The sequence below is a fragment of the Lichenostomus cassidix genome, chromosome 5 (genome assembly GCF_008360975.1).
Source record: "Lichenostomus cassidix isolate B80296 chromosome 5, HeHo_3.0, whole genome shotgun sequence".
In the NCBI taxonomy this organism is placed as follows: domain Eukaryota; kingdom Metazoa; phylum Chordata; class Aves; order Passeriformes; family Meliphagidae; genus Lichenostomus; species Lichenostomus cassidix.
In genome coordinates this window covers 47,692,797-47,714,082 of record NC_139486.1, presented here as the reverse complement: position 1 = coordinate 47,714,082, position 21,286 = coordinate 47,692,797, and the positions used below count along the sequence as shown (strand labels likewise).

The 21,286-nt window shown below is 43.9% G+C and overlaps 3 protein-coding genes across 8 annotated transcripts in view; all 3 read left to right on the top strand.

The window, feature by feature from the left end:
* The window catches only part of OSBPL5 (oxysterol binding protein like 5), a 174,271-nt gene extending 167,222 nt beyond the window's left edge, over positions 1-7,049 (top strand). For all 5 annotated transcript variants that reach the window (XM_085062913.1, XM_085062909.1, XM_085062912.1 and 2 more), the window contains 5 exons: positions 1,797-1,982; positions 2,528-2,666; positions 3,856-3,973; positions 4,569-4,671; positions 5,710-7,049. In XM_085062913.1, coding sequence (XP_084919039.1) covers positions 1,797-1,982; positions 2,528-2,666; positions 3,856-3,973; positions 4,569-4,671; positions 5,710-5,845 — 682 coding nt within the window. In that variant the 3' untranslated portion in view covers positions 5,846-7,049. The remainder of the gene's footprint in view (positions 1-1,796; positions 1,983-2,527; positions 2,667-3,855; positions 3,974-4,568; positions 4,672-5,709) is intronic.
* A 1,979-nt stretch (positions 7,050-9,028) lies between these two features.
* On the top strand, positions 9,029-18,396 carry LOC146436562 (tumor necrosis factor receptor superfamily member 10A-like). The gene is made up of 9 exons (XM_085062918.1): positions 9,029-9,701; positions 10,471-10,602; positions 10,754-10,865; positions 11,471-11,544; positions 12,186-12,287; positions 13,255-13,289; positions 16,117-16,413; positions 16,820-16,868; positions 17,669-18,396. Exons 1-9 carry the CDS (start codon positions 9,623-9,625, stop codon positions 17,962-17,964), a joined length of 1,176 nt encoding a protein of 391 aa, XP_084919044.1. The 5' UTR covers positions 9,029-9,622; the 3' UTR covers positions 17,965-18,396.
* A 289-nt stretch (positions 18,397-18,685) lies between these two features.
* CARS1 (cysteinyl-tRNA synthetase 1) overlaps positions 18,686-21,286 on the top strand; it is a 32,874-nt gene continuing 30,273 nt past the window's right edge. Inside the window, exon 1 of one of the 2 annotated variants that reach the window (XM_085062916.1) lies at positions 18,686-18,837. In XM_085062916.1, coding sequence (XP_084919042.1) covers positions 18,807-18,837 — 31 coding nt within the window. In that variant the 5' untranslated portion in view covers positions 18,686-18,806. The remainder of the gene's footprint in view (positions 18,838-21,286) is intronic. The other variant, XM_085062917.1, reaches the window with a different exon arrangement.

The following is a 21,286-nucleotide window of genomic DNA, read 5'->3' as shown; positions in this document are numbered from 1 at the left end:
CCACTTCCCTGTGGATATCTTATTTTGGTGTTGCATCACATCACACTAAGAAGATTCCCCTTTTTATAGGTAAAGAAAGGGATTGCATGAAAATAAAAACACATGAAGATTTAGTTTGTTCTGGACTGCAGTGGGCATTATGGGCAATAAAATCTGTATTTGTAACTTAGAGAGCACATTTGTTAGCTTTGCAGAGCAGAGCAGAGCAGACTGCAGTACATTTATCTATTAATCTTCAGAAGATTATTTTAAAGGAGATGAGAAATCTTGGTTTTGGGGTCAAAGAATCTCCAGTTCTCTGTTTACCAGAGTTCATGGCCAGAGCTGACTCCCTTTGCTACATAGTAATAATGATACATGCATCCAGGAGGACGAGGCAAAAGGAAAAGTTATAAAGATCCCTAACAGACATTTCGCCAAGCTATTATGCTGACAGTTGCATGAATAAATTGCCATCTAATTCAGGTTATATTCTGTCTGAATTGCTTAGTCCTTCCTGCAGTGCTGAAAATCACCTGTTTTCACAATTGCTGGAGAGACTCTGAAGCTCACACCATCATGCAGCTCACCGTGGAGCGTCTCACTGTCTGACACATGGAATTCTTGATGGAGTAATTTGCCCTTGTCAAACAATTCTGTGCAGTCCTTCTGAGATTCTTAAAGGACTCGCTCTTTACACCACTGCATTCCTTAGGGCAGACTTTACACCACCACAGTATTTTGCCAGGCTGTTATTGCCACTCCTGCCTCCCCCATCCCCATCACCGAGTCTCCTTTCTTTGTTTCTCTGAGAAAAGATTTACACACAGGAATATGGGAGTGACTTGTTTAAAATGAAAGGAAAAGAAGGCATTGCTCTACGTTCAATTAATTATCTAAGAGGCTGCATTTTTGGAAGTGCTATGCTAATTTATGGTGATAGAAATATAATGAAAGCTTCAGGATCACTTTTAAATTAAGAGTTTCACAGCAAGCTCCAAATTAAATGCAGGAACGAATTCATCTTCTAAATGGTGGATGGGTGTTTTGTGGAGTTAGGAATACTGGAACAGCCTGGATCTCCTGTGCATGTTTTGAGCACTGAAACATACAGTAAGGTCTTGGGAGGGCTAGGTGCTACTCTCAGAAGTATTTCCAATCTGATAGGAACATTAAAGTGCTCTGATTAGAGAAACTGTGGTGAGGCTGATAATGCCTTGGCAACAGTAAAACAAAATGGATTGTTTTTTTCTCTGGTAAAAGGCAGATCCTCTCCTCAGGGCAGATGCTCAGTGACAGCAGATCGTCAGATAGATCACGTATCCTTTGGCAACTGCAAACAAGTGCGAGTAAAAACCTGTGTTCGTGCTTGCAGCTTGTGAGCACAAGGATAAATATAAAGCCTTTGTTTTGGGGATAGGCATTGACACAAAGGCTTCTAAACAGAAATGCCTGAAAGGATGGGGAACAGAATAGATTCTCCATCAAGCACCTCTAAAGAGGCCTTTAGGATCTCAGAGAGCTGAACACAACTATGTTATGACTCAACACAGACAGCACTGAAGAATGTCATGATTATTGTTGGTGGTGTTATCTACGACAAAGTTCCCTGTTCTTCAGCAGGTCACTGTAATACAGCATTCAGTGTTGCCATTCTCAGTTCCTTTAACTTACAAGCTAAAACAGAGGCTGAGCAATCCTGATACAGTTCTGCTGGAGTATCAGCAGGCCCGACAAGTTTTTGCTCTAAAGTTCCAGCTGGCAAAATACACAGTCGGTTTGAAGGTGGTTTAACTTCCTTCCCTGTTTATTTCTAGGCTTTGGCAGCATGTTACCAGTGCAATAAACAAAGGTGACCAACACAAGGCGACACAGGAAAAGTTTGTGCTGGAAGAGGAGCAGAGGAATGCTGCCCGGGAGCGCAGGGAGAGCGGCACGGAATGGAAACCTCTGCTGTTCCAGCAAGATGCTGTGACCAGTGAATGGCGCTACAAATACGAGGAGTGAGTGCTGGGGTTGGGGTTCCCAACAGACCTCACTGCCTGAGTGCCCAGGGATGCAAGCAGGACTACAGACATGTAATTGGAGTCCTGCCATTCCCCAAAACTATGTCCAGAGCTTGCCCTTTATGAACTCCATGTCATCACTAGAATACGTATTCTTGATAGTAATTGGGAATAGCTGGAAATGAAGGCTTGGCAATGGAAAATCCACTATGCCATTAATGTAAATCCCTATTGCTGCAATCAAGTGTGGAGTCATATAGCAGAGATCTTCTGTGCTGTTCAGAGCAGAGTTAACAACTGTGCTCTCCTCCCTGGGCAAGAAGGGTGAAGCCTCTGGAGGCTGAACTCTCTCACTTAATGCAAGGAACTGTGAATGTGCAGGGAAATATCTGTTAGTCCTGTTGCTCCATCTGGAAACTCTGGCTACTGTCAGGGATGATTGCCTGCCCTAAAGCATGTGGAATTAGTGTATTGGTCTTAACACACCTAATGTGGGATTCTTGCTTTTCTGATGACATTGTTTTTTCATTTGGTCTCAAAAGTCTAAGACCTTGGGATCCTTTGAATGACATTGCCCAATTTGAGAAGGATGGAGTACTTCAGACAATGGAGAGACACTTATCCACTAGGATGTCAAACCACAAAGCAGCATGCATAAACAATCAAATTACACGGCACAAGGTAAAAAGCCTATCTTGGGGAATATAGTATTCTTTATGATTCTTTAGGTACACAGCCCTTTCCTACAGCATTTTCATATAAGCACAGCATAGGCTGAAAAGTTTGTTTTAGGTAAATATAGCTTGTGACCATAGACCTGCAAATTATACCATCATTAACTCTGAAAAATTATAATTATTGATTGACATATTCTATCTTTTTCAGCATTTTTCTTCCACCCAGTGTTACACCCAATGTAAGTGACTCTTACATTGAGTTTTGCACATGACTGAACTGAACTGCACTATTCAGTGTTTCCAAAGCAGAAAAATTCCCATAGGTTTTGGAGTACACAATTAAAATCCTGCAACTTCAATTTCAGTCTTTGCCATCAGCCTTTATCACTCACTCTCTCTCAGACAAGACAAGAAACATCTTTCCACCCTTTCCATTAAACAGAGATTATACTTTCCTATTTCACTGCTTTTGTCTTTGGAGTGATACATGTCATTCATAACACACTTTGCTAATGTAGAGCTGCTGAACTAGTTAAATATAACTCATATTACACTGAAAAACTCGCATTATATTATGTACATAGACTTTTCTTCTATAATACCCCACATCTGAATGTCTCTGAAGCAGTGGGGAAGTTGAGATTCGTTACTGATTTTCAGACCTTCTGAAAAGGTCTGAAACTTCTTGGTGAGAAGTTTGAATCAATGTGTTTGGTTCACCCATCTGAGAGGGGAGGGAGAAGCCTTCCAAAGTGCATCAAGGAATTAGGTGTAAAATTTCTGTGATGTTTAGATCCTTTGTGCACCTTCTGAAAAATCTTCATGGGAGAATTTGATTCTAATTTTTTCTTCTTTTCAACCTTTCTGTTACATATCTGATTGAGTGGGAACACAACTCAGCAGAGGAACTTACAAGGTTCATCCATAGTATGTGTCAGTTAAAGCTCCAAGAAGAATAATTTGGGTGGGTGTCTTAAGGATGTTGTCATTTGGGGAAATGCTTCTGTATGAGGCCTGTGTGTAATATCCTTAAGTAGCTGCTAGAGTCCAACTTCTGAGAGTTGCTGAGAAACCAATAAAACTTCACAATCTCACACCTATTTCCCAGCATCCCAAACTGTTTTGTTTAAAGCAAACACACAAGGCTTCAATTTGATAGAGACTGAGTCTCTTGTAATCCCTGTTTTATCCAGAGGTCTGCCAAAGACTGCAGGCGCCGCAAAACCAGTGATCAGCCGTCCAACCACAGCCAGAACACAGAGAGCAGCTGTTCAACACCAGAGTCAGTGCAGGAGCTCTCAGATGATGATGGCAAGTACTGGGTATCACTGGGTCAGGCTTTAATGTTCTTCCCTTGTTACTTAATTCCTTGAGTGAGCCCTTGGACATTTCCCAGCCCAGTAAATACCGTGGCCAACAGCCCACAGGCAGCCCAGAGAATGTTCTGCTTTTCTGTTTTCTGCATATACTTTCTGCCTTACAACAAGGATTTCCCAACTCCTGGGGAAGTTGGGAAAATTGGAAAAATATACTGACATTCCAGTGAACTGATAGGAAACAGGCCTTGTTTCTCTTTTCTCTGCCTTTATTGGAGATGACCTTGAATGTTTGAGAGAGGGGGGCAGGTGTGAGCACTCATTTCTCCTTCCCTCAGCTGGGGAGCATTGTTTCCTTAGAGCTGACTGAGAAGCAACCCCAGGCCAGTGTCACAGAACCTGTTACACTGGCCTGGGTCTTCTGTGTGGAAGATTCTGTTCCCTGTCTCCTTCTCCTCTTCTTTTCTCCTGAAAGTGTCCCCCCTAGCAGTGACAATTAGATCACAGCCAGCCACTTGCTGTGCTGTGTTTCATCACTACCACCAGGATGGTGATGCAAAACATAATTGTCCTTCAATACTTTGCCACAGGGTTTGAAAGCCTGTGCGCTCAGTGTGGGAAAGAAATGAATCACCTGAAGGAAATTCACTCAGCTGTCTTATCCCTGCAGAAAGCCCAACAGGACATCCACAGGTAACCATTTTCTGTCATGAAATCAATGATTTTAATGGGCTAGAGATGACTTGTAGCATTTAACGCCTCTCTGTGGCCTTTGGAGCATCTCTATGAGCTGCAGGAGTGCAGTTCAAGTTGTTGCAGTTAAAGTAACCAATTAACACACCAGAAAGACAACCTCATGCGCTGCTTGAAACAGTGAGGAGGAAATCTCTTAAGATTCTCTTTGTGGGCAAAAAGCATCACCTCAAAATCTCAGCACACCTCCAGGCACTCCTTATTGCAAAACAGCTGAAGAAGCTGGGAGGAGCTGGGCCAAGCCCTGGCTAAAAGTTCATCTCTGCCAGGCAAGAACATGTGAGTCTCCCTTCCTGTGGAGCATGTAATGATTTTCCTCAGTTTGCTGTAGAAATGCAGGGGTGGGGTCTGAAAGACTGGGCTCCATGGTGAAAAGCACTGAACTCCTATGTTTTGTATAAATTGCTGGTTGCCAACTGGGGGGAGCAGCAACCACTCCTGCTGCTGCCAGAGGGCTTTGCCCTGCAGACTCCTGTGGGGAGATATTAACTGCTGCATCTGCACCAGGGAGCCCTGCTGATTCCCCTCTGTATGAACAGTATTATCCAGCCCTCCCAAGGCTTTGGTGGGGTGGGATCTTACATGAGGCCAACCATTTCTGGATGCCAGAGCCATTGGTGATATGGTTTTAGCTTCGCTGCAGCTCCTAGGGGTGTCCAGGACAGGCTGTTGTATTTGGGGAGGTTAGGGCATAGGTTAAACTCCTAGGTTTGTGAGTGGGTGCTGGATGAAGAGATTTCTTGGGGTTTGTGCCTTTCCCATGCCAACCAGCTGCAGCCAGAAGTACTAATCTTCCTTAAAAGAAGATTAAAAGGTTAAAAAGAGGGAGGTAAAGTCTGTGGGGGCAAACTGCTCTACCCATGAGGGTGTCACCAAAGTACAGGGATCTCTCCTGCTTTGGAAGTTCTGGATGTGCACACACTTGTGAATGCACAGCTCTCTCCAGCACACAAATAATCATATTGCTTTCTTTTGCAGAAACCTCAGTGCTCTGAACAAAAAGTCCTTCTACAGGAAGGCCTCTTCTGAAAGCTTCCTCCTGGACTCTCGCTGTTGGTTTCTCCTCTGCATCTTTCTTACGTGTCAACTCTTCATTAATTATGTCTTCAAATAAAGTCACTACGTTTGGCAGCAATAACGATCACTGGCTGCAGGAGGGGACCACTCGCGCAAGGAGCCCAGCGAGGCACCAAAGCACTTTAGAACCAACACGGCAGAGGTGGAAGAAAGTGGAAAAACGAGGTTAAAAAGGGACCTAGGAACCTGCAAAACTTTGTTCCTGCAGATTATGTCATTTTTGCCTTTTACATGTACATCTTCAAGGACCTCTTAACCTGTATGGGCCTTAATGCTGAAGCCAAATGTAGCTTTAATTGTGCAATTTGTTTTCTATGTTTTGTCATTTTCTGATGCAATTAATAATTACCCAGCAGTATTGGTAACCCCAAAATGGTAATCACCTCAACATGTTGGAAAAGCCACGGCAGCCTGCATCATAGCTCCAGGAGTGAGGGAGTGCAGCTGGGGAGCTCTAAAGAATGGATGTCCACGGTGCCTGTCCGGCTGCCTTTAATTATGAGAGGGAGAACACTTGGTCCAAAAAGTCCACCCCCGAGATATTGAGTCATGATCTGTTTTGTCAGTGCACGCAGAATGGGACCTCAGGATGTGTTTTGTTTGCCATTCCACGGAAACTGTAAATATGCACAATTTCCTAGAGCTATTCTTCTTTAGGAAATGGGAAGTATTCAGTGAAAGCTCCTGGTTTGCTTAGGGAGCTGACTGGTGTCCTGGGTCTGGCCCATTGAGTGTGATGTCACACACGCCTGTTTGTAAAACCTGGTCACTTATTATTATTGTTATTATTTGCTATATGGCTGTTTTATAATATCACACACTAGCATTGTAGAGAGAAATCCACTGCCCCAGCATAGGTGAGAAGGATGGGAGCGATATAGGTGTACGTGTGTTCAGTCTTAGGCACATTTATTGTCAAAGGTCAGGAAAGAGGGAGGGTTTTGCCACTGCATTGTTCAACCCTGTTAATAGTCTTCCTATTTTACACCATTTTTTAAAGATTTGCAATATTTTCTGTAGACTGCAGACAATACTAAGCCTTTCTTTTCTGGCCTGAAGTAGTTCCAAGTGGTAAGTACTGCTATATATACAGCCTTAAAATACTTAGTGGTGGTGCCAGTCTGGGCTATCTTTCAATGTAAATGTTTCCAAATTTTTAAGTACATTCCTCGTCATATTCCCCAGTTAGGGGAAACCTGTTTGTGCTTGATATGTTGAAATAAAACTACACAACACTTTCAGTGGCAGTCTATCTGACAAATTATTTTTGGGTTTGTGTTTGATAGTATTTTACAAGTAAATAACTTTTTAGAGGTAAAGCTACTGCAAAAGAACCTCAGACATAGGCCATAAGATAGAACAGCAATAGCATTTTGAAACCCCTCTGGCTGAAATTGTGTCTTCTAATTACAGCAACTTCCTCAGAAAGAGAAATGGTTGCCTTGATTTTCACTGTTTTACGTGCAAACATACAAACTTGTCTTGGACTTAGGAAATCTTTCTATCAAGGAGGTGACTTGACAATAATGAATAGAAAGTTCCATGAAGAGAAGCACAGCTCTCTGACATGAGCAGGCAGGGTAAGAGCTGTCAGGAAGCCAACATTCAGGGGACTGATCACAAATAGTAAAGGGTGAGAGTGGCTTTGTTATTAGCAAGTTTCCAGAACACGAAAGTATTCTTCTTCCTTGAGGAAACATCCTTAAAGAATATCAACACTGTTAATCTAGACTGGGTGACTTTTTGAAGGATGTCATCCTAGTCACTGTTTCTGAGGAAGTCTGACTTGTGCCACATGTGGTGTAAAATTCAGTGAGAGGGGTTTGCCTCTGCCTGCAAGGCTCTGCCAAGTCCCATATGTACCTTGAAAGCATTTGCTCCTAAAACTGCAAACACATCCACTGATCTCCTTTGAGTCCTTCAGCAAGTCAGCACATCTGTGGCCTGTCAGCACAGCTTTCCTCGTCACAGCCATCCTGCTTTGGGACTATATGTTTGAGTAATGGGTAGGAGCCTCTCCACTTTTGTAGAGCTATTTACTTCTCTCGGGTACAGCTGTAGCCTGGCTTTGGGAATTGGTTACTAAAAGAACAACAGAAAAAAACCCAAACAACCCAAGCCCACCCGAACCGAAGAGAAGCAGTGCTAAGCAGGAAGCCTTCAGCAGGTGTAAATGTGAGTGCTTGAAATTGTTTGGATTATTTCTATTTTACCAAACAATTCACCCACAGGGATTTCATTGGGATTTGTTACTGCACGTAAGTAAAATAAACACTGTTACCACAATAGCAGCAGTTCAGTGAAAGAAACTATTAACCTACACAAACTAATTAAGCAAAATCAGAGGAAGAGTTTCCAACATTTCTGGCTGCTGCCACAGGGGATTAAAATACAATCCAAAAAGCAACTGTCTATGAATCTTTGTGACACTACTTTTAATCCAGTTTCAGCATCCGGGGATGAATGTTCCTGCATGCCTGTTACATGCAAATGGGATGTGAAAGGTATTCTTGAGGAAAATCACGGCCATAAATGTTATTTCTCTGGCAGGAATAACTGCTGAGGAGAAAGCTGAGGACCCTTTTAGGTTTTAGAAAACCCAGTTATACACTTAGTTTGCGCGCTGATGGAAAAACTGTGCTTTCACCGCACCTTTACTCAATCTTTGCTGCACAGAAGTTAGTATTTCCCCTTAATGTCGTTTTGCCTCGGTATGGCAACAAAACTCGTGACTCGCAGGGTAGGGGCGGAGCGGGGTGGGCGCGCCGGGTCCGCCCCCCGCTATAAAACTTACCGGCGGGCGGGGAGGTGGCTAGAGTGAGCCGTGCGTGCCTGGGGGTCGGCATGGACGTGGGGCGAGTGCTGGTGCTGGTGAGTGCTGGGGGTACTCGTTGTCCTGCAGGGTGGGACTCTCTGGCCGGGGCACCCTTTGCAGGTACGCGCTCGCCCGCCGCCTGCCCGCGGAGTGCCGGCTGGCAGCCGTCTGCAGCCAGAACCCGTAAAAAGTCTTCCTCCAGCTCTAATATGAAGGAGCCTTGTGGGTTTTTTCCTCCCTCTTCTTCCTCAACAGACTTTAGTAACTTTCCCTAACTTTTTTTTGATGTTTCGGAGCGCGCCGCCCGGTGCGGATGGCCACAAGTAGCGTGTCACCTTCTCTCTCAGGCGCGCTCGGTGCCGTCATTCCTTCTCTCCTCGGGAAAAAAAAAATTACAAGCCAGGAGTAAGCTCCTTAACTCACGTTATTTAACTGTGAAACTGGAAGTTTTCTCAACTTCCAAAACGCCGGAGCGGGACCCTGTCGGTTGTGTCTTAGAAGTTGCCCGCTGGTGGCAATTAGTGACGGGGGGCTTGACGGCTGTCCCATCCCCTCCTCCCGCCGTCTGCACTTTTCTTCCTCTCAAGCAAAAAGGCGGGGAAAAAAATCCCAGTGCTTCTGTAGCACTGTTACTAACTCAACTACCTGTCTTCTGCTTAAGATTAGAGGCAATGAGAAATCTCGGATGATGTCATTCACCTGCAGTGGCGGACTAGTGGAAAGGAAATAGTTTGTATCGAGACTGGGATGTGCGGCAGCAGTTGCCTAAAACCATCAGCTGCCGCATGGTGCTGCCTTAACCCCAGCTTTGTGATTGTAATTACTGCTGTGAGCACCACTTAGCAGAAATTAGTTTGGGTTTCCTCTGTGGCTTTCCATAAACTTCTGAATGTGTTTCCAAGTCTTTACAGGTTCAGTTTCCCCAGATAGGGATCGTGGCCTGGGAAGATGAATCACTCAAATGCCTGTTTGCCTCTGCTGTAGGTTGTACTACTGACAATGCCTGGAGCCAGAGCGGACAAGTGTGGGAAGGGAGAATACTTCCATGAAGGTCTCTGCTGTGCAGAGTGTGAAGCAGGTGAGACTTTGAGCAGTTACAGCTGATACCTGTTGTTTTTTACATTGCATCCCATGTAAGTGTAAGCTGGTTGGAGCTGTGGTGGCTCCTTGGTGCTGTAAAGGCAGGGCTCCATTTTGAAGTGAGAGCCTCTTAATGCAATAGGTGATGACTGGGAGAGGTACTTTGGCAGCAAGCCGGGAAATCTCTGCTCGTGGCTGAGGATTAAGTCTTCAATGTCAAGTAGTTTAGTTAACATAAAGAATGGACCTAGGGGAATTTTAATGTTTCTGTGTCTGTAGGCAAAACTTGGGTTTGGTTTTGCTTTCCTCTGCTTGCTCAATGTGTGCAGAGTTAACAAGTTTTGCACCAAGGAGAAACCTGCCCTTAGATAGTATCAGAAGCTTACCGGTGCATTTAGGTGGAATTCAGAGAAAGGAGAAAAGAGTTTATTAAAAGCAATTCTCCTTGTGCTTGCCACTTTCCTTCAGCAATGGTGCCATCCAAATGGCTGCCTCTGAGCCGCTGCAGAGGTGAGTCATCCTTGTCCAGTGTGTCCCAGCAGAGGCCTTTGCTGGATGCTTCCTTTTCCACCACTCCTTGTCTGAACAGCAAATCGCAAATGTGCTCCTGACTCTCCTGTGCCACTCAGCTCATGTGGCACGTGATTGATTTACAAGGAAGGGTTGAGCTTGCCCCAAAAATTGGTGTTGTAACATGCTGGTTTAGCCCCTTGTCTGTTAAGACATCTGCTGAGATTGCTGCTGCTGGTGGTTCTCTTCTTCCACAGGTACTTTTGTTGCTGCTCACTGCAATGTTTCGCATTCAAGAGGAAAATGTGAGCCTTGCAATGAAGGAAAAGATTATACTGCCCATGACAATGGCTTGGAGGAATGCTTGCCATGCAAGCAGTGCAAAGAAGGTATCAAGCACGACTCTGATGAAACCTTAACTGTTTCCCCTTTTTTAATATGGCAAATCTAGCCCTCATTGAGCATATTGAACCTAAAAATAAATTGCCTTTATGGCCTGAGTATAATTTTTGCACTTGTTAACTTATATTTTATTTTTAGATCAGAAAATGGTGAGAGCCTGTACTGTGACACAGAATGCTGAATGCCAGTGCAAAGAAGGATATTCCTGTGCTGATGAGGACTGTGAAATATGTCAGAGACACAGTCAAATGTAAGTTTGAGAGTAAGTGACTATTTTCTTTCTAGGGAATGTTAGAGCTGTGGCCCAATCTGTGCCAATAGCTAACACATGTCATCATGCTGTAATAATTGCCCTGAAGCCAAATGGCATTATTCATGTATTTAAATTTTAGGTGTCAAAATCTGTGAGGTTGAGACCTAGAAAGAGATGGACTTGGGTATCATTGTGCTTTTTGCTCATGGCAGTAAACTTGCATTTTTCATGTCTTCAGGTTGATATTTCCCCAGGAACACACTTGAATGAGCTTTTTAGCATCCAGCTCAAAATTTTCAGATGTAGAACTACCTGTTGAAGGAAACTAACTGTGCATGAATAATGCCTCTATTCTGTGGTTTGTTTTTTCTTTGCCCCCTCCACTTAGAAGCTAACATACATTAATTTTGCCTGCTTTGCTTTTATTTTACCTTGTAGTGTTATCTTGGATTGTTTAAAAGTGCACTTCTCCCAAAGTTGATGGGTGTTCATGCATGCTCCATTCATGCCTCTAAGCTCTGTCTGAAAAAGCATCAGGCCTGGGCAGAGCTACATGTTGCTGTGAAAATGTTGATACAACCTTGTGTTACCATCCATTTCAGACATCCTGACGGGAAAGAAATCAAGCCGAATTGCAATGCTACTGCAGACCCAAAATGTGACTTACCCGATCAAGGTCTGGTACACAAATCCCACTCAGCTTGGTTTGTTGGGTCTGTGGCTTCAGGCTAATAACACCAGAGCAGTCTGTACAGCAGTGGTTTCAACTCCTGTAACATGTTTAACAGCAGCTGCAGTTTATTCTGGAAGTTACTTACTAAAGACAAGCTCTCAAAGGGCTTGAAGGGACAGAACACTTTTGTTTTCACTTGGTGAAAATCTATGTGTGTTGCCAGGGTTCTTAAAGTTGCAGGGGTGACCCAGTTGAAAGTTACAAGTAGTGCAGAGATGTTTGCTGTGCCTGGAGTAGCTTTCTTTTCAGGCCAGAGGAAGAGGGAGTTCACACTATCCATGCTGCAGCACCTGAAGCTTGCAATCATCTTTTCAATACTTGTTTCTTAAGTGTCTCTCCAGAAAACATTGTGGAAGTTGTGTTTTAGCTGTGTGCAGAATTCCCTGCTGCCTTTGGGAGAATGATGTGTGGTGCAGACAAATTGTCACCTGTTCAGGGCAGCTGAAAGTCCCAGTGCCTTTTGCAGGACAAGCTGTCTGGGTTGTTCTGTTAGTTCTGGGCTTAGGTTTTTCTCTAGGACAGCAAGGAAAATCTTTTTGGGAGGCTATTTTAGTACTAATTTTATTTTTTTTCTTTCTTTGCAGGGAACGGAGTTCTTTATTGGGTTGCTCCATTTTTGGCTGTTTCACTTTTGTTAGCTGTTTTTGTTGGGCTTATTTTTTGTAAAAAGCTGAAGTGTGATAAAGGTAACTGCTTGATTATTATCCATGAAATTTGCTTCCCAGAGCAAGGCAAAGCATGCACTAGGGGTATCCCTGGTTTTTGTGTTGCCTTATGGGGGAACTGTTTAAGCTCTAGTTCATTTAGCATGCAATAGAATTTAGTAAGCCCTGTAAAATGAAGAGTAGTTCATCAAATAAAATGTATAAACCTTAACTATGAGCTTTCTTATCTTGCTGACAGATGCCTTTGCTTCAAAGCAAGTTTATCATGAGGTCCTTTAAAAACGACTTTTCCAATCTTTGCCTTGTATTGGCAAAGAGGAAAAACCTGTGTGTGGGTTCAAATGCATGGGGCAAAAAGTAGCAACTAATCAGGTCACTAATTACTTTCACGGTGTTTGGCTGTGGAGATTTTTTTCTACAGACTGTTGCCTTTCAGTCATTTGAACCCCTTAATTAAATGTTAGGTTGATTACTACTGTGTGAATTTATTTTTAGTGAAAGGGAACTGTTTTCCCTGGAAACCTCTATTTCCACTATTGTGTATTGAAGTATTTTTGCTAGCAGTGTGCTTAAAATAATATTTTAAATTATTAGCAATTTTAAATGCCAAGTCTATTCAAATCATGTCTTACTGATTGTATTGCATTAAAGACAATTTCTGCCTTTTCTTCTGTATTGCAATAACCCACAAAAATGCTGGGCTGGAGTGGAGGAGGTTGCAGGAGTGGCTTAAAAGCATCTTGTGGTCTGTCTGCATTTTACTAAGCAGGACTCCTCCCTGTATGAAGGCACGGTGTTAGTGCTGTTGGTGGAAGTTAAGGGTAGTAGTGCTGTGAAATGAATGACAGGTCAAAGAAACTAAATGGCTTGTAAAAGCTTTTGCTTGTGTTACAAATGTTTCTGTTGCAAATAAATCTTGTGTGAATTCAGCCATGTTTAAGTTGCAGCAATTCCTGTAAGTTTCTTAGACGCTTATTTTGTTTTCCAGCTACCTCAACTCATGAAGATGCAGAGAGAGGTCTGGTAAGTATGTGATGGATCAAGTGTTTTATCTCAGTCTAATTGTTCACAGCCTAATTGCATCTGATACACAGCCTTTAAAGTGTCTCACTGTAGATCTCTGGTAGGATGTGCTCCTGTGATGCAACAAGCTGATTCATGCAAAGTCAGATATTAGTTAGCAAGTGCCTGATGCATTCAACAGCTGCATGTGTCTGCTGCAGTTGGTCTTTTCAATACCTGAAAACACTTCAGAGCCTGTGACCAGGATGCTTTGGAAGTGGGGGAAAATAGGACTACCTTCATGCTTTCATTTCAGACTGTCTCCAGGTGATACCTTGATCCAATTAATTTATTTTTTGCTGCTTCACATGTGTATTCCCCAACTGATGTCAGCTATTGCTTACCTGTGTGGTGGTGTTTGAGCTCTCATTGCATTTTGACTACAAATTATTTGTTCATGAGACTTAGTACTCCTGATCCAGTGAAGTGATTGAGTCTTGCTGCCTTTGGGCTCATGCCACAAGCTACAGACCAGGACCTGACAGTCTAAATTTTTGGTCCTAAGCAGTACTGTAAGATGAGGGCTTCAGGGCTCAGAGCATGCCAGTTCCAAAGTACCTTCCTAAAAACTGTGTATCCAGCTGAGGCTGGCATGTGTTCCACCTTAAAGCTGGGTGTACCCTGGCATCCTGTAGTGAAACACTATTTCAGAACCTTACTGTTTGAGTCTGAAAAAACCTATTGATAGTCTGGCATTTTGCAAGATAAGTACAAAACTGCATGAGGTAAATAGAAGCTGTCTTGATCTTCTCTGCTTAGAAGCTACACCTTCACCTGCACTGCAAGGCAAAAATGAGCTCAGTCTTAGTTTTTACAGTTAATGACACAGCAAATGTTAGTCTTGATGAGGATGCTACTCACCCAGTGTGTGAGCTCTTGTCTAATGTACCTAATTAGATATTTTGAGTAATTAAATGCACTTTAATTATGTCAAAAATACTTGAAGACTGAACAACAAAGTTGAAAGATCTTTTGAAAGGATCACCTTAAATTTTCCCTTTTCCGGCCCCCTTTTTTCTTCCGCCCCCCCCCCCCTTTCGTCTTCTGAAAGTCCTGTTCTGGCTGCCTCTTTCTCCCTCCTTTCCTGTCCTGTTCTGGCTCTTGTCCTGTGTGTGGTGTTGAGGAGCAGAAGGGCTCTGCCTGGCTGCCTCTTTCTCCCTCCTTTCCTGCCCTGTTCTGGCTCTTTGGGGTTTGTTTTTTTTTTTTTTTTTTTTTTTTTGTTCTCTGGTTTTTTTTAAGGTCCATAAGGGGCTCAAGTCTGTCAATCACCCCTGTTCTTTCATGAAGTTGTGTCTCCCCTCATGCCCTGGCCAGAGTTGCAGCACGTCTATTCGTAGAATCCGATGAGGAAACATGACCTAAATAACTGGTCAAAATGGTGTCGTATAGGAATAGGCAAATATAAGATCTCTTTAGTTTGAAAAAAATAGTTGTATAATAACGCAATTACAAATTGGTGCATGATGGCACTTGGCTCTTGTGCAAGAGCTGTCACAGGCAGATGCAAAGTCTGCACTTGGAGTGCGTATACTGCTGTAAGAGCTTATTTGCAAAGGAGAGTTACACTGTTGCAGTCCTGAGACCAGGCATTTTTTCACCAACACACCTTCCTTTCCAAAGAAAAAGTGAATTCATTCTGCTTTAAAAAAAAAACCCCCCCAAGAACTACTGAGACTTCAATAGCTGTTGCTGGGTTTTGAAACAAAATTGTCAGCTATGCTGTGCTCATTCAGTCATTTGGTTTCCTGTGTGGGAGCCATCCTGTATAAATATGATCACCTTCTTTAATGTGTTTATACCCTTAAACAGAGTATTTTCAATGAGAATGATTGTACAACTCCATCTGTGATATGTGGGGTGGTTCTGCTTCACATCTCTGCTTATCATGTTGGTCATGTGGTGGTGTCAGCTGTGGGTCACTGACCTTGTGCAAGCAGAAATCCTTCTGGCTTATGCTTACAAAGGGACTGTACCTTAATAAACACAAGTCTTAGGGGCAGAACAGTAACTTCTCATCCTCATTTTCCACATGTAAAATATTCCTAAAGCTTGCCAGCTTTAGCACTAGGTGTTATGCTAGACCTGCTCCTCTGCTTTGTGCTTGCACTGTTCATGATGAGCTGGTGCTGTACTGCCTGACTATGCTTGTTTAATGGATTGACAATGCTCACAATGAAGGCAGCCTTCCTCTGTGGCTTCCCTCTTTGTCCCCTCACAAAAGCTATGCAATGTGCATGGGTGCTCACTGGCTTCTTCCAACTGATTATAGTTTGTGAATCTGCCAGGAAAGCTAATCCAGCCAAAGAAAGCCCAAGGTAGTGCACTTACATGGAGCTAACAGGCTACAGTCAGATTGGCAACAGTTCATCAGCCTTGACACAGCCATGGGCTTGAGGCCCCTGCTGCTGTTAAGTCAGCTCAGGTGCAGAAAAGCAATTTTATCCCCTCCTATTTCAGGATGGGTACATACCTTCTGTACCTAGAGAGGAGCAAGCAGCAATCCACATCAGTGAGAACGTTAGAGAAAGTTTCCTGCAGCTGTTGTGGAGGGGGCTTGTGAGCCTCACCCTGCAGTCCAGTGGGAGCAGAACAGCCAGAGAGGCAAAGTCAGGCTCTGAAAGCATTTGAAGTCTAATTCTGTAAAGGCTGTCACTTTGCCAGATTAGCAGCTCTCCTATTATTTCTCTGGTATCTGGTGACTTCAGTTATTCTCTTTTCTTCCCACCCAGACTGTCCTTGAAGGCCTGTGTATGACACATGTCTTAAAACATGTTCTTGCTCTTTACAGAATTCCAAAGGCTGTATTGAAAACCCCATTCTGCCAGAAAGGAGCCCAGAGGATGAGAACTCTGCTGAGAGCCTAGAAACCCAAGCACTAACCAGCGTTAGCCTGGAAATGGAAAACACCTCACCAGAGGAACACAGTGATGTTTCTGAGCAGGGCAGCAGCCCATGCAGGGGCTGGAAGTGCTGGAGGTGGATTGCTAAGCCCTCAGTGCCAGCAAAATGTGTCTGGAATTCTGATTCCCAGCAGAATGGCTCGTGTAGAGTACCACGTGGGACTCCAGCAAATCGGAAGGTAAGTGTAAACGTGTGAAATTATTGTTGTGTTTTCTCTAATACATCTGTCACTTCAGTTGAGTTCTTAACTATTCCTTGAGCTTTCAGGCAAAACTGTAGAGGAGACTTTGCCTTAAAGATGTAATAGAAAGTATGGGAAGTGATAGCTTGGGGAAAAAAACCTTTTCATCCCTCATTTCATTTGCTGTGCCTCTTCATCTCCTTGTCAGTAGCTACTCTTTTGCAATAGCAGCAAATATGTTGCCTTGCTGCTTCACTTCAGAGCCAGTAGTGTGTTTGTTTTCACCATGCAATTTTCTTTACTGAAATACTTTCAGGTCTGCTCTGAAATCTGCCCCCTTCCCTTATTCATGTGTGAGCTGTAGAAGCACTCTGATTTGTTGGAGTAATGCTCCAATTTTGTATTACAGCTACGAGAACCAAAGGGGCAGATAATTGTTAAAGATCTCTCTCAAAGGGGTAAGTATCCCATAAATTGGCAATATTTGGAATTTAGTTTTTTTTCCTGTTGATGTTACTTAAGGAATAGTATAAAGAGGCTAATGAATGTTGCTTAGAGCTATAAGGCTTCCAGTGTATTGTAAAGTATGCTGAAACAGGGTTATTGCTGCATTTGAGAGAAGCCATAATCCCTGGGGTGAACTGTTCTACTTTAGACCATGACTTTTCTGCATGGGAGTATAGAGCAGTCATGACTTTAAGAAGGGTACAAATTCTTAAAAAATGTTTCAAAACAAGTCTGCACTGCAGCAGTGTACGCTGCTCTACTGAGTGAGGTGTAGGTCAGAGCAGGAGATGTTTCTGTCAAAGAAAGACCATATCAGACCTCCATACATCCACCTGTACCCAGCAAATTGTTGTGCTGGATGTCCAAGAGATTGGTTTTGCTCATGGTGGTCTTGTTGACGCAAACTTCTGCCAGCAGCATAGTGAAGTGGTTAAAACCTCCTGCTGAGTAGTCCTGCCAAGGGAACGTGCCAGCCAATGAAGCCTTCCTCAAAACCACCTTTACTGGATGGTGTCTTGCCTTAGGAGACAAGTTCTGACACATGTGCCCCAGTACATTTAGCTGCTTTTGAGACCACTTAGTAAAAAACCTGTTTGTCCTGCTGCTTCTTAGGTGCCAAACCCTGCCTTGTTGCTGCTGTTTGGTCTGTGCACGTATTGGCTGAAAAGTAAGGGGGAGAGCAATGGGAAAAAAAACCCAAACCTGTTCTAACACCCAAGCTGATATATATTGTGTGTGTTTCTTCTTTCAGAACTGAGTGATACCTTTGAGACCTTTATAAAGGGTGTACCACCAAAACAGTGGAAGCGCCTTATGAGAACTCATCTGCAGAAAAATGATATTGATGCAATTATTTATAATTATCCTAATAATAGAGAAGAACAGTCCTACCAGATGCTTCTTCTCTGGAGAAACTCACTGGGAGTGAAAAAATGTATTATTAATTTACTGCATGAGCTGAGGTGTATAGATACCAAGGCTTATGACAACATATTTAACACTTTAAGGAGTAATAGCATTATAAGTAAGGTAGAAGCTGCAGATTAATATTTATGATGAATTGCAGAAATGCTCCTGTGTATATATATGTGTTTACAAAGTGCCTTTAAATATGAAAAACTGCTAGTAGAACTGAGGGCATGAAGTTGATACTTTTCTCACCTCCTACAGGGACCTGGAAGGGATTTCATGCCTTTGCTTGTTCATATGATTTCCAGTTGTGACTTTCTCTGAGGGCTGTTGTAATAAGTATTTAATGTTAATAATGTAATAATTTAATGTTAATAAAGTATTAAGCTCAGGGGTTGCATGCCCACTCGGGAGCCAGGAACTCGTGCTTCCCTTCGTGGGTGGCAGTGCTGTACTGCCCCGACCGGGGTGATGGGGACCAAGAGGCTGCTGCAGTTTCTGACAGACTATTGCCATACTTTGGTTTCTGAGACGATTTTGTTTTGTATCCGACTGCTCAGCCCCGTTTTGTTTCAAGCACAGCAATAAAAGCCTCTTTGACACACAAGCATGGGCTGACTGGGACTTTGTTCTGGCGGCGGCGACACCGTCCTTGGAGCTCCTTCAGGAAAGGCGGGCGGCGGCGCTGGGAGCCTGGCTGGCACGGGGCTGTTGGGTCCCGGCTGGCCCCGCTGCTCGGGCGGTCATTTCCCGGTCGGGAGGTGCTGTGTGAGGTCGGGCGGTGCGGAGCGAGGCCGGGCGGTGCGGTGCGGAGCGAGGCCGGGAGGTGCGGTGTGAGGCGGGCCCGGCGGCGCTGCCCCGTTGCCCGGGTGACGCGGCCCGTCGGAAGTAGCGTAGGGCGGGCGGGGCGAGGCTTCCGGACGCGCTGTTGCATCAGCTCGGGAGCGAGGGCAGGCGGAGGCAGCAGCAGCAGCACCGGGATGGCAGCCGCAGCCGCCAGCGCCGAGCACGGTAGGTCGGCGAGCGGCGCCGCGGGCCCCCGGCGGGGCCGGGCCGAGGGGCGGCCGGGGTTGTCACGGCTCGGCGGGGACAGGGGTCGCGGCCCCGCCGCTGTCACGGCGTCAGGGCGGCGCTGGCGGCGGGTTCGCCTCCCGTGCCGTCCCCTGGGATCCGCCGCCGCAGAGCCCCGGGCTGGCAGCGTGTCCCGCGGGGTGCCGCTCGCCTTGTGCCTCGCCGCGGGTGTGAGGGTTAATACCGGCATTCAGTGAGTTAGGGGAAAACATTCGGAGCTCCTCGTTAGGCACGGCTGGGAGCAGCTGTCCCCCAGCTCCGGGTGCCGGGAGATGTCGGGCGCTCGCTCTGTGCTTTTCACCTGCCTCCGTCTCCCCTGCTGTGTTCCCAAGCCCTCGTGTTCTCCCTTGAACTCACGTCTGAACTTTTGGACTTTTACGGACATTTTTTGTGGTCGTGTTTTAATGATGTGTTGTACTGCTCGCTTCCGTATGGAAGGAGGACTAGGGTAGCACTATAATTTTTGGCACTACTGTAGCAAATGGAAACTTGGAATACCAGTCATGCAAGTATGAAATACCATTATGGTGTGTAAAGGGTTGGAAATTTCTGTCGTTCTAGTTCAGGATCTGTAAATACGAAGATTTTTGCCCCTTTCTTGCTGAGAGTTACTTTGCTCTTCGTTCGTCACAAGTAATATTCCCACTGAAGTGAAACATTTCCTGTTGTCAAGGGATTGGCTTTTTCAGTGGTGTTTTCATATCTTAGGGGAGGAAAAAACACCAAAAGCTCAGTTCAGGTGCACTTTAAGAAACTCTTTAGTTAAGTTTATTATTAAAGAAACAGCATTTGTTTGGGTGGGGTTTTTTTAACTGAAATTGCAATTGTTAAATTTAGTTTCAGTTCAGGAAAAGTGGAAGTGAAACTTTCAAGATTCAAGTGGCTGGGATTGGCAAGCTCTTCCTTTGTGTGGGATACTCCAGTCTTGAAAATCTCTGCTCATCTAAAAGCCTCTTGCTTCTCCTGTGTGAATCTTGATAAGTCCTTTGTGTCTTTGTCTATCTCTGTGTATGCTGTGTCTGGCATTGGCTGGAATCACTGCATTGGTTTGGTTCTTCTGAGATGTTTATGGATAAAGAGAATTCATCTTGTCTGAGCAGATAGTTGGAATTCCTTTCAAAGGTACCAGAGTGGCCGGCCAGAATGATAAATGGCCAGTTTGGAGCTGTATTAATAACAAGACATATTACATTTGTCTTCTGTGAGTTGTTTTGAATTTTTGAAAGCTAAGTTGGAAGAAAAACTACATTTTAAAATGTTCAGAAATGGGTAAGATTACTTTTTGGAGAATGCCTCTGCAGAGTTCCCAGAACATTTATGTTGTGATCTAATTATGACTGACAAGGTTAGCAGGTTCAGGGAAGCCCAGGAAACAAAATTTTTCACTGAAGCAAAGTAACTCCCTGGTTTTGTGGCAGCTAGCTTACTGCCTACTTTATGGCTTTTCTGTATTTACTCTGCTGTCAACACCTTCAAGGAACAGAGGTTTTCATTTTCAAGTTAATAAAAGTGAAAATTTTCCATGAAATTTGATATTGTGGGAGTTTTGTGTCTTGATTAAACTTCAAAAGTTACTTTATGTGCCAATAAAATGTAGAAGTCCAGTGCCTTTGAGTCTGTGTGTTGCTGCAGTCTTTCAGACAAATTCCCAGTGTCCTTTAGTAGTCTGTGAAGCACTCCATGCATGGAAAGAAGAATGTGTGATGATTGTATCACCCAAAGAGAGTGTACACCAGCAGTTTTTGTATGAGAACTGTATTAATTAATGTCTATAGTGGAATTTTTTTGAAACAACTTTTTAATGTTACATTGTTAACATTAATTCTTCTGATTTTTCAAGGTTATTTTGCTACCTCTCCAATACTCGTGCTCAGTGCTTGTTTCCTCTTGAGTGATATGATTTGATATCTATGGATTGTTCTTTGCACATGAGTTAAAATTCAGTGTTATGCAACAGCTCTGTAGTACTCCTGTGTTTCTGCTGTCAAGGAGACACCTACTAATGCAATTGAGTAGTAACAACTGTGGGTTTTCTATTTTGAGGGTGGAAAACAAATTGCAGTCAGAGAGAAGGGTAATTTCTTAGCCTGTTTTCCTAAAGCAACAGGAAAACAGGTCAGATGTACATATATCCATTGGCCTTTCCCCCTCAATACTTTTTGAATCCATTGATTGATTGGTAATAATCAATTAATTTGACAGTGGACAGCTGCCTCTTGTACACCATTGGCAGACTGAGCAAAGATGGACTGGAGCTGTACAGGAGGATGGGGATGAAGTATATGGGAAAATGGGATGCAGCATTTAGGAGGTGCCAGGAAATATTTCAGTGGGAGTGTTTGATAAATTGAATGCATTGCAAGACAGGGGGGAACTGAGGATGCAGAAT